Source organism: Eucyclogobius newberryi, unplaced genomic scaffold, assembly GCF_026437365.1.
Source record: "Eucyclogobius newberryi isolate DKJ021-1_F unplaced genomic scaffold, fEucNew1.0.hap1 SCAF_13, whole genome shotgun sequence".
In the NCBI taxonomy this organism is placed as follows: domain Eukaryota; kingdom Metazoa; phylum Chordata; class Actinopteri; order Gobiiformes; family Gobiidae; genus Eucyclogobius; species Eucyclogobius newberryi.
This window is the reverse complement of record NW_027315757.1, coordinates 33468370-33482889: the sequence shown is the minus strand read 5'-3', so window position 1 is coordinate 33482889 and position 14520 is coordinate 33468370. Positions and strand designations below refer to the sequence as shown.

The 14520-nt window shown below is 45.9% G+C and overlaps 1 protein-coding gene across 3 annotated transcripts in view; it reads left to right on the top strand.

The window, feature by feature from the left end:
- The window catches only part of hdac5 (histone deacetylase 5), an 85675-nt gene that overhangs the window by 48346 nt on the left and 22809 nt on the right, over positions 1-14520 (top strand). For 2 of the 3 annotated variants that reach the window (XM_072443668.1, XM_072443666.1), the window contains 3 exons: positions 9065-9148; positions 11185-11432; positions 13634-13968. In XM_072443668.1, coding sequence (XP_072299769.1) covers positions 9065-9148; positions 11185-11432; positions 13634-13968 — 667 coding nt within the window. The remainder of the gene's footprint in view (positions 1-9064; positions 9149-11184; positions 11433-13633; positions 13969-14520) is intronic. The other variant, XM_072443667.1, reaches the window with a different exon arrangement.

The following is a 14520-nucleotide window of genomic DNA, read 5'->3' as shown; positions in this document are numbered from 1 at the left end:
GGAACGCTCGTTACAGGGTTAAAAGGGGAACGCTCGTTACAGGGTTAAAAGGGGAACGCTCGTTACAGGGTTAAAAGGGAACGCTTGTTACAGGGTTAAAAAGGGAACGCTCGTTACAGGGTTAAAAGGGGAACGCTCGTTGTAGGGTTAAAAGGGGAACGCTCGTTACAGGGTTAAAAGGGAACGCTCGTTACAGGGTTAAAAAGGGAACGCTCGTTACAGGGTTAAAAGGGGAACGCTCGTTGTAGGGTTAACTCCGACTTTTTAAAAAATAAAGAAAACATTATTTTTTATTTATAATTAAGAAAGCCATTAGCTGCAGCATTCTTCCTCGTCTACAATTCTGAATATTGTCATTACACATAACATCACATTAAATGACAATGACACTTTGAACACATTCATCTACTTAACGCCGTGACACTCTCAATCTGACTCTTTTCTGACTCTTTTTGTAGTTCTTACTATTATTACACAGATATTATTTTATGGCTTTCTGTATTTAAAGATTTTACTACTAATTTGTGATATTTCTTTTGGAATCTGATTTACATGCCTCTATAAGTTACTGTTCATTTAAAACATACATGATATAATTATAATTGCCTGGTGTTGTGTCTTTGTCATGACTCAAAGATGATTGAACAGCATGAATGGAGTTTATGATTCTGAAAGTCTTTATGCATTTGCTTCACATTTGTACAGTTATTATTATTATTATTATCATCATTATTATTATTATTACTACTACTACTAATATGATGATTATTAATATTGTATTAATATTATTATTAATTTGGTGAGAGCAGTGCATGTTAATGAACATACATGATACACATGTTGTAAACGCCGGATTGTAGCCATGGGCTCATTTCCATCCAGTGTCCAGCATACTGGACATGGGCGGCAAGGTGTGTGAAGTGTCTTGCCCAAGGACACAACAACAGTATGCACTACTGTGGCACCTGGCATTCCAGTGCCCCCCTTCCATGTACTAACCAGGCCAGGCCAGTCTTTAATTCTTTTTCAGTCCTATGTGTGCTGTCCATTCTGGATCTTTTGCATTCGCCCAAACTGTGGGACAATAATCCAAATGAGAACATCAGTGCTTGAATTATCTTCTTCTTGGCATTTTACAGCAGTTGGAATCAACATAGTGCATTAGTGCCCTGCATGAGTGTCTGCTTTAGTGCAGTTAGAATAACAACAATTAAAAAAACTGTTATGTTTATTTACTAACTCTGTAACAACTGTATTAATGACATTTCAGAACCACATTGAGGCGCTTTGTGCATTTGTGGAAGGGAAAGAGGTCGGTGCTTTTCTCTTAAAGGTTGAATGGACGATTTTTTGGCCCAAATCTGGGTCTCATTTCCTCGTGGCGTGGACTGCCGATTAGTCCTGCCACGTATCAATCATAAAACGCACCTACTGCTCACCTGCAGCACGTTTCCGCGTATCTAAGAGCATTGATCTATCATAATATAGTTCCCTCAGTGTACGGGACAAAATGAAGACGGAGAAAGACAGTTCGATCCGACTCAGAAAAGACGGAAATCTACGGGAGACGAGAGATGATGCGATCCGTCGCGCTAATGAACAAACGCACGTGTGTGTTGTATCAGTCCACACGGGGGAGTGGCATGAGCACGGGGGAGTGGCATGAGCACGGGGGAGTGGCGTGCGCACGGGGGAGTGGCGTGAGCACGGGGGAGTGGCGTGAGCACGGGGGAGTGGCGTGAGCACGGGGGAGTGGCGTGAGCACGGGGGAGTGGCGTGCGCACGGGGGAGTGGCGTGCGCACGGGGGAGTGGCGTGCGCACGGGGGAGTGGCGTGAGCTCGGGGGAGTGGCGTGAGCACGGGGGAGTGGCGTGAGCACGGGGGAGTGGCGTGCGCACGGGGGAGTGGGGGGAAAATCGTCCATTACGCCTTTAACTAGATTAAACACAATTTATATTTTTCTCTGTTTTGACGCTTTAACCAATCAGTATTCTTTTTTTACATCCCGATTGCTTTCAGGCAGAGCATTTCCCGATAGATTGATTCATTAGAACTCAAGTCCGAGTGCTGCACATGCATCTGGTCCACTTGTCTTACCTTAGCCTAAACCCTAAACTGAAATTGTGTCATGTGGTCTATCTAATAATACATTTTGTTTATGGAGACCTGATTTATGTCCCCATAAGGTAGGCAGCTCCTTGAGTGTGTATACAGATTTTAGTCCCCACAGTGAGATAAAAACCTGCCCACAAGCACACACACACGCACACACGCACGCACACACACACACGCACGCACGCACACACACACACACACACACACACACACACAAAGTTGGAAATTCCCAGTTGGGAAGCTGTTTGCAGTGTGTTTGCAGTGCGTTCCAGTGCGTTCCAGTGCGTCCTAGTGCGTCCTAGTGCGTTCCAGTGCGTCCTAGTGCGTTCCAGTGCGTTCCAGTGCGTTCCAGTGCGTCCTAGTGCGTTCCAGTGCGTCCTAGTGCGTTCCAGTGCGTTCCAGTGCGTTCCAGTGCGTCCTAGTGCGTTCCAGTGCGTCCTAGTGCGTTCCAGTGCGTCCTAGTGCGTTCCAGTGCGTTCCAGTGCGTCCTAGTGCGTTCCAGTGCGTCCTAGTGCGTTCCAGTGCGTCCTAGTGCGTTCCAGTGCGTTCCAGTGCGTTCCAGTGCGTCCTAGTGCGTCCTAGTGCGTTCCAGTGCGTCCTAGTGCGTCCTAGTGCGTTCCAGTGCGTCCTAGTGCGTTCCAGTGCGTTCCAGTGCGTTCCAGTGCGTCCTAGTGCGTCCTAGTGCGTTCCAGTGCGTCCTAGTGCGTTCCAGTGCGTTCCAGTGCGTTCCAGTGCGTTCCAGTGCGTCCTAGTGCGTTCCAGTGCGTCCTAGTGCGTTCCAGTGCGTTCCAGTGCGTTCCAGTGGTCATGTACATGAAACCACAGGAATATTGTAATATAAACAAGTGACATTGAGACAATAAAAGTGCCGGGCTGATATCGCCGCAGGGTTAGCATTCCCCATCGTCACAAGACATTTTTAACCCATGCTAAGTTTGTTCTTCACATGCCAAGTCACTGTATCGTCCTGTAAAGCGGTGCGTGCTGTGACCCATCACTCAACTTTTGATATATTTACTGATATGGATAAATACTGGTATTTTGGTCATATGTTATGTAATTCTCAGTCATTTAAAAACAGCCTCCCACACAAGAACATACATCAAACAACATTTAAAGTCACATGCAACAATATTTTTGAGTTGTATCTGAATGAAAAAATCTAGTCTAAAGTAAATCTAGTCTTAAAATGTAGTAATCCAGACATTCGAAAAGCCATTTTCAATATGCCGTTAAACACATACACAGTACGCCAATCGCACTTCCAGTTGCCAATGTAATGAAGCAACATGTAACATGTTGACACCAAAAATAACTTCAGTTGGAAAAGTAAAGTTGGTTCCCAGCCCTAACCATACAATAGCGTGCTTCCTTGTTGTTTCCCAGACCCATTAAATGACTTTAAGATAAGCATGTCCCATCTCATTGACCCATAATGCTAGTCAAATGTATGCATCACTGTTAACTAAATACTTGCTAAAAGATATGTTGTAGATCTCTTCCATGTCCTGACCAAAATAACACTTGCAATAAAAAATAAGAGGCTCCATTTAATAAAACTACAACAAAAAGGCATTTAAAGTGATCTCTGGTGTTCATGAATGTGCAGTGACACAATTAACTCTTCAGCTACATGAGATGAAAGTCGATTAACAAAAGAAATGAGCTGACAAATGCACCAGAGACTGTGAATTCAGCTTAACATCAAATAACGGTTTAGTTTTTTCAAGTTTAACTGACTCGACCGACTAAACTACCCGGACACAATGGCTCTTTTTCCCCACTCCTCTGATACCTCCTGACTGCAAAGCGAAGAGTCCGTTAGGAGTCTCATTATACCATCAACTCGAACATTAGCCCCGCTTGTAACTAACTGTGTGTGTGTTTACCAGACTATAAATGTCCCGGCTTTGACGTCAGACGCTGGCTGTTGAGGAATGCTGCGTGCTTGCCAGACTCGCACACACTCGCGCGCTCAGGCCGGGACAGTGTGTGTGTTGTAGTAGACCAGAGGACACGTGCGTCACGGTGAAGCGGCACTATATTTGTTTAGGTCATTTGGATACGAGCGCACACCGCACACACTTACCCTGTTTATTCCCGGCTCCCAGCACTTTTTCAGGCTCCGGACCAACTTTTTCAAGAGCTCTCCGCTGTAATAAACCGCCATAAAAGAGTAAACTAAAGCCGGCCTCGCTCGACGGCTGCAGGTCTGAATTGGCCTTTCATTTGACGTATGAAGTCTTCTCGACTATGGAGCAAATAGAATATAGTCATATTTTGAGGGCGACACTGCTGGAGAAGGTAGACTTTGAGTGGCATATTTCACCTGCCTGAATATATGATTTTATTTCCATTCATTTGCGCCAATCTTACTTTTTTCTCAGCGCTTTGTCTCGGAACATCCGCGCATTTGGTCATGTTGCTGCTGAACCTTTTAAACCTTCCCAATGCTTGTAGCGTTAGCGATTTAAGCGAGAACAAATGTATGTCGACTCATTTGGTAATTATAGAACTGACTAGTGTAATAATTTGCTAGTGCAGCTTTGTTTTACGCTCAAGTTAAGCGCCGTAGTCTGTTGTGTTTGTCACAGACTCAATGATTAAACCCAGGTCGAGCTGCAGTGGAGCGTGGGTTTGGCGCCATCGGCTACAGCGTGGAGCTCCACTACTTCACATCCAGAGCCAAAAAAACATAATCTTTTTATTAACATGCTGGGCAATATTTCTCTATTTGCGATAGCTACATGATTATGTTGTTTGCACCCTAACTTTCTGTCTCTCAAAAGCCCTTTAGTCTCTTTGAGTTTTCCGTCACAACACTAATAAATCACAGCACACGCTCTATTATCACAAGTATGGTTCATAATATAATGCAATGGTGAAATCTTTTAGAGTATACTCCATGGAGCCGGATGGATTTGACTCGGCTTTGCGTTATATATTCATACTTGTGAGCATGAATCACGTCAGACATAATGTGACGCTGTGGGCTTTTGTACGCAATTCAGTTATCGATCTAATCTATGATACCTGAAGATTGTTATCGGCCCGTGCTTTACGGTACGTCATCGTAGATTACCACAGAGCGCTGCACTGCCAGACCACGCCGACCACGCTGCTTGCTACAGTTAGCACAATACAGCTGCAATTAGAGCATTTATTAGCGCTAATCAACTTATCTTACTTACTTTCGCTTCTTGCACTTGATTGACTTCAATCTGGAGAGGTCTTTAAACAACACCACTCAGCTTTATAGAAAAGTCAGCGCTAAGGATGTCAAGATTATTAGGTTCATCGATAATTGGAATTAGTCACAATATAATCGTAAGAACTAAAAAATAATAATCGTGACAATATTAGAAGTAAATGAAGTACTTTTTGTTCAACATACAGCCCCCAAAATAGAACTAAATCTAAAGAACTGGCTTTTTCTTTTTCTTCATTTGTTACATTTTGTAAAGCTATAACATGCTAAAGCTTGAGGAATAGTAACATGTTAGATCACGGCAAGAAAAGATAATTCAATATTTCACTGTTGATTGGTCACAGTCTGAATAATAGTGAATGATCGTTGAATTGTGATGTTTTTTTCCTCTCACAATCATTATAATACTAAAATCTGATGTCGTGACATTCAGAGATCCTGTAAGGTGGTTTGTGCTGCTGCATTGTGGGCCAGTTCAGATGGATTAAAAGGGTGGAAGTGCAGTAAGGGGCCGTCTCTCTGCCCGGTGTGTCTGTCACTGCTAATCTGCCGGCTGTCTCCTGACCCATTGCCCCGCTGCACTTACAGAAAATAATGCATTTGACGTCATTGTGACCGGGCTCACTTACTACTGTACATATACACTGATAGTTGTAAGCTGATTGGAGAAGCTAAGCTGATTGAGAACTTCCGAACTGAGCGATGCTGAGAGTAGTTGCTGTTGTAGTAGTCGATGAAGGAAGTGGTCAAATGCAAATGCACAAATCATACATATCTGATAATAAAAGTGTATAGATATATATTTATAGAAACTTTTCATTAGACAGTACCATTCATTGTTGAACATAAAATACAGATTGTGAATTTCACGTTACTGTTTCCAAACTTTCCATTGTTGTTTTGGCCTTTACAATATTACGACGTCTGTGGAAGTAGGTTTAATTGCAATAATAACTAACCAATCAATATGATAAAAAAAAGCCCAAATATCTACAATTATAGCGACGAAGTTGAATTGCTAATCCTAAATTCTCATTCCCGTTCTCACTTAAACATCCTTTTGACCTGCGTGTAGAGCCGACCTGTGCATGTGAACGCACTGATTCTTATTGTTATTTGCTCCATGTGGTTTTGCACCATGTCAGCTCACACCTCTCCGGGGCCTGAGCAGGAGATCAATATTAATCTCTTGTAGTGATTAGCTCAAGTGGTGCCACAGATCCACATCAGCGTCAGGTGTGTTGTGGTTGTCACGGGCACAGGCGGCTGCACATTCACACTCACTAGAACACTGACGCTTGTGTCCACAGTCCATCGAAAGTCCCTTTTGCCTTTGTCCACTTTTGATGATAAATTCCCAAATCATTGCATTGTCATTTCCTAGTTTGTAGCCCAGATATAATAATAATGATGATATTTTAAAGATGGCTGCCCGTGTGTTGCTAAATGAATTCTTTGTAATATGTTAAATCATATATATATTTTTGCATCGGGGTTAAACCATGTGGGGTAGGCAGTATTTTTTACAGATTGATATCAGTATCACGTCCCACCTGATGAAGACACTGGAGCGGCTGGTCCTGGACCACCTCCCCTCCACCGTGAGCTCAGCCATGGACCCGCTGCAGTTTGCATATCGGTCTGGCATCGGAGTGGAGGACGCCGTCATCTCCCTGCTGCACCGCTCTCTCTCTCACCTGGAAAAGCCTGGCAGCTCTGTGAGGATTCTGTTCTTCGATCTTTCCAGCGCCTTCAACACCATCCAGCCGCTGCTCCTAAGGGACAAGCTGGAGACGGCTGGTGTGGAGTATGACCTGGCAGAGTGGATCCTGGACTACCTCACAGACCGACCCCAGTTTGTGAGAGCCCGGAACTGTGTGTCTGACACTTGGACCTGCAGTGTGGGGGCCCCCCAGGGCACCGTCCTCGCACCCTTTCTCTTCACCCTTTACACTGCAGACTTCAGACATGACACGGACAGCTGTGTCCTGCAGAAGTTCTCTGACGACTCTGCCATCATCGGACTCATCACGGACGACGATGACGCGGAGTACAGAGGACTGGCGCAGGACTTTGTGGACTGGTGTCAGCGGAACCACCTCCTCATCAACGCGGGGAAGACCAAGGAGATGGTGGTGGATTTCCGCAGACGCCACCCCACTGCCCCCTCACCAGTGAACATCCAGGGACGGGACATTGAGAGAGTGGACTCATACAAGTACCTGGGTGTTCATCTGAACCACAAACTGGACTGGACTCATAACACAGACGCACTGTACAGGAAGAGCCAGAGTCGGCTCTACCTCCTGAGGAGACTCAGGTCTTTTGGAGTGACAGGGCCACTCCTGAAGACCTTCTACGACTCTGTGGTGGCATCAGCTCCTGTACGGTGTGGCCTGCTGGAGCAGCAGCATCACAGAGAGGGAGAGGAAGAGGCTGGACAGAGTCATCAAGATCCAGCTCCGTCCTGGGCTGTGCTCTGGACTCGGTGCGGGAGGTGGGGGACAGGAGGGTCCTGGCTAGATTCACATCTATGCTGGACCATGATTGTCACCCCCTGCAGGACACTCTGTCCGCTCTGGAGAGCAGCTTCAGTGAGAGACTGATCCACCCTCAATGTGTGAAGGAAAGGTTTCGCAGGTCTTTCCTTCCTGCTGCTGTCAGACTTTATAACAAAAACTGTTAGTACTGAACACTCGCAATACTGACCTAACCATGTGCAATTCTGTCATATGTGCAATTGCTGTTGGAATTCATGTGCAATTACTGTGAAATTCATGTGCAGTCTATGTGCTGTCGTGACACATGTTCATGTGCAATTACTGTCGTGATCACATGCAATGGTATTTATGTATTTATTGTTTATTTATTTGTCTATGGGAGTTTTTGTTTATTTATAGGAGATCTTCTGCTCGGAGTGTTTTTCAGACTTCCTATGGGTGATCTGTTCTTCTGTATCTACCTCTGTATCTACCTGCGTTGCACCAATGAAATTTCCCCATGTGGGACAATAAAGGAATATCTTATCTTATCTGTTCATCAGTAATCTCTTCAGTTGGGTGTGATTGACAGGTGGATTAGCCACACGTGTTCCTCCGTATCACAACAAACATGGTGCTTAGAAGAACAAAAACTGGCAAAAAAACATCACATGGACTGAAAATCATTGTATATTTCTGAAGAATCAATGAACGAAGCATAAAGCGCTGTCAGTCTGAGGTGAGGGAAATGTGATTTTGTGCTAAATGGACAATGAACTCCAGCGTTTCACCTGCTTCACACAAATCAATGCATCTGAGAGCACGGAACGTTTTGAGTTTGACTCGAGCCGCGATGGAGGGCAGGATAACTCATTCTTTGGAAATAAGAATAAGTGTGTTTTCCGGATCCCAGGCAAGTGTCAGTTGTATTTTGTTTTATTGATCCACACATTTGAGTTACTTGAGGAGCGATTCTAAATTTAGACCCCTCTTTTGGTGTATAAAGACAGAGCAAAGCATAATACCCCCGATTAATCTTGAATAATGCAATAACAATGTGCCCTTAACTCAAACAGTGGCAGTATAGTATTTCTAATTGTGTGCGGTGCTAATTCGGGGACACTGGCTATATTTAGGTGTGAGGACTTGGTGTACTTGAGCTCTTGCACCACGATGGTGGCTCATGTGAATGAAGTGCGCCTCTGTTGTCACACGGCGCTGTCCCGGGCCGTCGCTCACGCCGCTCTGCTCTGTGTTACAGTGGAGGTGAAGAGCGGCCTTCCATCCAGCATGCAGAGTCTAGTCGGAGCAGCCGGGGAGCAGAGGGGCGCGGCTGGAGACACTGGTGAGTTCCAGTCCTCACAACAGATCTTCAGACATCAAGAAGGATTTCCAATTAATGATGTCCTTTTTCCATTAGCACTGACTCGACTGCTTTAGCGCATTTCCATTCGGTGCTACCTCCTCAGATCAGGCCCTTTTTTAGTACCCTCTACCCCCTCGGGCCTAGTTGAGCCAAGCAGGGACTGAACGTGACATCCACAGTGCGTCAAATGGTTAAAAGTGTGATGTTTCTACAGCATGAGACAGAACACCGCTGTGTCCTCCGGAAACAACCTGCGCACTACATGACTTTAGAGCCTTAAAACCATTTATAAACGTGAGACATCAAATGCAGACCACAGACACGAAGAGAGTCTTAAAACATTCGTATGATCCCTGGGACAAAGACTAAATAAACTATTGTGTTGAAAAAAGGCCGCACACTTTACTAGGATAATAAACAAAAGTTGTGCTAAAGCTAGCGCAGCATCTGTTTCCTGTCCGGAGTAAAGCCACTCGCACTGCACTTCTACTTCAGATGGACGTCCAAACTGTGCATTTATCATTTTGGAAATGCAGTGCAGTTGTTCAGATAAAAACTTTTAATGCTCAAAATGTTGACAATAAACTGCACAGGAAGTGAGTATTACTGTGTAATCAGCAGCAGCTTCACACTCGTGTGACGATCTACACTCGTTTAATGTTATTTCTTATAAAGAACGCTTCATATATATGTGGTTTTATTATTGCTCATCATTGTATGTCGCACCGAATCACCAAAGTATGTTCCTATGTTTGTGAATTTTGTTCATTGGCAATGACAATAAACCTTTTCTGATTCTGATTCAAACTGATTAATAGCAATGTTTTGTGGACTGGGCTTCATTGAATTGGGGAGGAAAATACATTAAGGACATAAGTGAGAATGCTGTAGTTTAACTTTAGCTTCACAAGAGGTGAATAAGAAAGTGTATTTGTTCTGTTTCCTATTCTCCATGTTTGTATCCTTCCTCTGTCTCCATAACTCCGTCTGCTTTGATCTGCTTTATTGGCGGGTAGTTATGCTGATGTTTTGTGGTTATGATATCGTAGCGTTGCAGTTGTCATGTGTTGAGCCGACCCGAGTAGAGCCGAGCCAATTCAGGACCAATGGAAATCCTGCATTAGACTTGAACAGAAAGGGAGGAGCAAAAGATCGCAGAGGCTCCTCCCACACGTACATGGAATAATGTAAATACACACGAACATCAGATATATGTCAGATAAGCATCGCCAAAGCAGACATTACCGGAGCGAGTTTTCCTAATTAGAGAAGAGTGCAGCGGAGTGAGGATCAGTACCACATCACGGGCTGATATTGTTCAGTGTAGCCTACCGGGGTGTAGGCTTTCAAAGAAGGTGTGGTGTAAGAAAGACTACATCAACTCACTGTTGTATATGCATTTTTTAAACATGTACTTGTTGCTGTTTGATTTATGCTTTAATACTGTAAACATACATGGGAAAAAATGTCAAGTGTGTCTCATTTGTAATGATTTGTACCGTTAGAGCTGTTTACAAAAAGCTGTCATTACATATAATTTTATTCCACACACTTTGATAGCGACAAAAGAAATGAAATAAAAGAGTGAGTCAGTGGCTGCTGCAGGATGCTTAACGTGGTCATAGAAACTGGCTCTTGATGCACTTGTTCATCATTATATGTGAACATGTCCACACCTTAATTGTCTTTTAGACAAGCGTGACTCTGATGGATCTATTGTTTACTCAAGGGAACATTTAAAAATGTTGGGTAAATTGTGTAGACATGTACCTAAGGCCTTGGTTCAAACTAATGATCAGTAAACTACACTTTTGTAATTAAATCTGACTGATATGTTTATTATGATGTTGGAATAAAGACTGACTTAACAAATTAATCCATGATTGGAGTATTGAAACATTTGCCATGTGTCCTGAGAGATGAGGGCAGTTGTTTGCACAGTATAAGTCTGTATAGTACCTTACAGCACAAATAAAGCTGTGTAGAAAAGTTTTTGAAGACGGTCTCTGTTCCAGGTGGTCAGGGCGAAGGGCCCGGAGGAGCAGGAGGCCCAGTGGACCTGCGCACAGAGCCCAGGCCGGGGTCTCTGTCTGGGGGCAGCGTAGCGGTGGACACAGCTGTAAGAGAACAGCAGCTCCAGCAAGAACTGGTCCTTCTCAAACAGCAGCAGGAGCTCCAGAAACAACTGCTATTTGCTGAGTTTCAGAAGAAACACGAGGTTCTGACCAGACAACATGAAGTGCAGCTACAGGAGCACCTCAAGGTACGGCAGCCCTCACACTGCCCACACTGACCACATTATCATTAGTGGCACTGACTCGCACACATTATTTACACAGACCAGTGTGGAACACATGGGTCAGTAAAAGTGTCACTGGCAGTGCAATTATGCAAGTCCCATTTCAATGTGTCTCAATATTCATCACTGGCCCACACGAGTCACAGAGGAGCCGCCGCCGTCACAGAGCCGCCCCCGTCACAAGAGCCGCCCTGTCACAGCCGCCCCGTCACAAGAGCCGCCCCCGTCACAGAGCCGCCCCGTCACAGAGCCGCCCCGTCACAGAGCCGCCCCGTCACAGCGCCGCCCCGTCACAGCCGCCCCGTCACAGAGCCGCCCCGTCACAGCGCCGCACCGTCACAGCGCCGCCCCGTCACAGAGCCGCCCCGTCACAGAGCCGCCCCGTCACAGAGCCGCCCCGTCACAGCGCCGCCCCGTCACAGCGCCGCCCCGTCACAGCGCCGCCCCGTCACAGCCGCCCCGTCACAGAGCCGCCCCGTCACAGCGCCGCCCCGTCACAGCGCCGCCCCGTCACAGCGCCGCCCCGTCACAGCGCCGCCCCGTCACAGCGCCGCCCCGTCACAGCCGCCCCGTCACAGAGCCGCCCCGTCACAGCGCCGCCCCGTCACAGAGCCGCCCCGTCACAGAGCCGCAGAGGTCCGCTTTCTCCATCTGCTCCTCGCACCTCAGAGCCTTCCAACCTCTCTCCTTCTCTCTCTCGCTCGTTCACTAACGCCACAATGTCAGTCTTTTGGCGCTCGTCACTGTCATCATTTTGTGCTTAAAAAATATGCATTTTGACACTACCCCGAGAACTTGTGAGAGACTATGAGAGCAAAATGAACCATCCTCTCACATCGGGGACACACACGGAGCCTTTGGCTGCAGCTCAGGACTGAGCTGTAAATGCTGAGGGGACAGAGGCTCAGGACTGAGCTGTAAATGCAGAGGGGACAGAGGCTCAGGACTGACCTGTAAATGCAGAGGGGACAGAGGCTCAGGACTGAGCTGTAAATGCAGAGGGGACAAAGACTCAGGACTGACCTGTAAATGCAGAGGGGACAGAGGCTCAGGACTGAGCTGTAAATGCAGAGGGGACAGAGGCTCAGGACTGACCTGTAAATGCAGAGGGGACAGAGGCTCAGGACTGCGCTGTAAATGCAGAGGGGACAGAGGCTCAGGACTGACCTGTAAATGCAGAGGGGACAGAGGCTCAGGACTGAGCTGTAAATGCAGAGGGGACAAAGACTCAGGACTGACCTGTAAATGCAGAGGGGACAGAGGCTCAGGACTGAGCTGTAAATGCAGAGGGGACAGAGGCTCAGGACTGACCTGTAAATGCAGAGGGGACAGAGGCTCAGGACTGCGCTGTAAATGCAGAGGGGACAGAGGCTCAGGACTGCGCTGTAAATGCAGAGGGGACAAAAACTCAGGACTGACCTGTAAATGCAGAGGGGACAAAGACTCAGGACTGACCTGTAAATGCAGAGGGGACAGAGGCTCAGGACTGCGCTGTAAATGCAGAGGGGACAGAGGCTCAGGACTGAGCTGTAAATGCAAAGGGGACAGAGGCTCAGGACTGCGTTGGAAGACACTAGACTAACGAGCAGTCAGATGTTTTGGGCGCGCTGCAGAGCGAGAGGGAACGTGACTGAAAAGTTTAGAGAAGATGGTAGGATTGTAGCCTACCATCTTCCCTTGCCCTTGGCACTGCTACTGTGCCATGTGGGAGCAAAATAGTAGTTTTGCAGCAGCAGAGATGTGGTGTTGGGACAGAAAACACATCACTTTTTCACACATGCCCCTGTCTACAAAACCTTTCATATTTTGTCACTCCCACAGACGCGCCCAAATGCTCACTCAAAAAAATCATTACATACTGTATGTGACCATTTTACTCGCAGTCTAGTGCCCTGTTATGGCACCTTTGCCATTGTGTATTGCACATCACACTAAGATGTTTGATTTACGATAAACTTTCACTGAATGTTACTGTTAACAAACCTTTCCAAATTATAGGTTTGCTTTGGCACTGTATTTAGCTTCAAAATGGCTTTAGCTCTTGTTATCTTTACAATTATGTAAGTCAAAGTCATCAACGTGACAACAAGTGTTAACAAAAGTGTGAACTCCAATGTTGTATCATATAGCTCCTAATATAAACCTGAGTGTGTTGTGTGCCGCAGCAACAGCAGGAGCTGCTGGCAGCCAAGCGTCAGCAAGAGCTGGAGCAGAAGAGGAAGCTGGAGCAGCAGAGGCACGAGGAGCAGGAGAAGCAGAGGCTTGAACAGCAGCTCCTACTGCTCAGGAACAAAGAGAAGGGCAAAGAGAGTAGGCCTCCTCCTGCCTTTACGTCATACAGGCCTGTCACACACCGTCCACCCCAGCCTACACGTCTCTCCTCTGGTCTTCTAGGTGCTATTGCCAGCACAGAGGTCAAGCTGAAGCTGCAGGAGTTCCTCCTCAATAAGAAAGAGCCTGGCCCTGGTGGACTTAATCATTCCTTCTCCCCAAAATGCTGGTGAGGAAAACCACATTACCACAGTGATATTTAAGAGAATGGAATGTATTGCCGTGCTACAGTTTGAAGCAGATCAAACAACAATAATACTAGTATTTCCAAACAATAACAATTACTGTAACTGTCTTCAAAATTCAATTAAATTCAATTAAATGTATTTTTGTAACACCCAAATGCACAACAGCGGTTGTCAAAAGAAGAATTTACTATGACAATTCCTCATGCAGTGACTAAAAGAATGTGAGTAACTTGCTGCATGCTATAGGTCCACTGGAGCGAGCTTATTTTAGCAGTCTCACATAAACAAAGAGTGGAAGTGTGTCACTGATCTGAAACATCAAACACAATGGCACTATTCACTGTCAGACCTTCAGAGCTCGTCCACCATGTGCCCACACAGCATCGATACAGGACGGCATTAAAACAGGGGCACACAGAAAATGTCCACATTCATAGAAACAGGAAATAACACCACATGCATTCTAGGAAATGAAGGAAATGGCTTTAGGATGCAGCGGCAGAGCTCCAGAGACGACTGCTTTAGTATTGTTC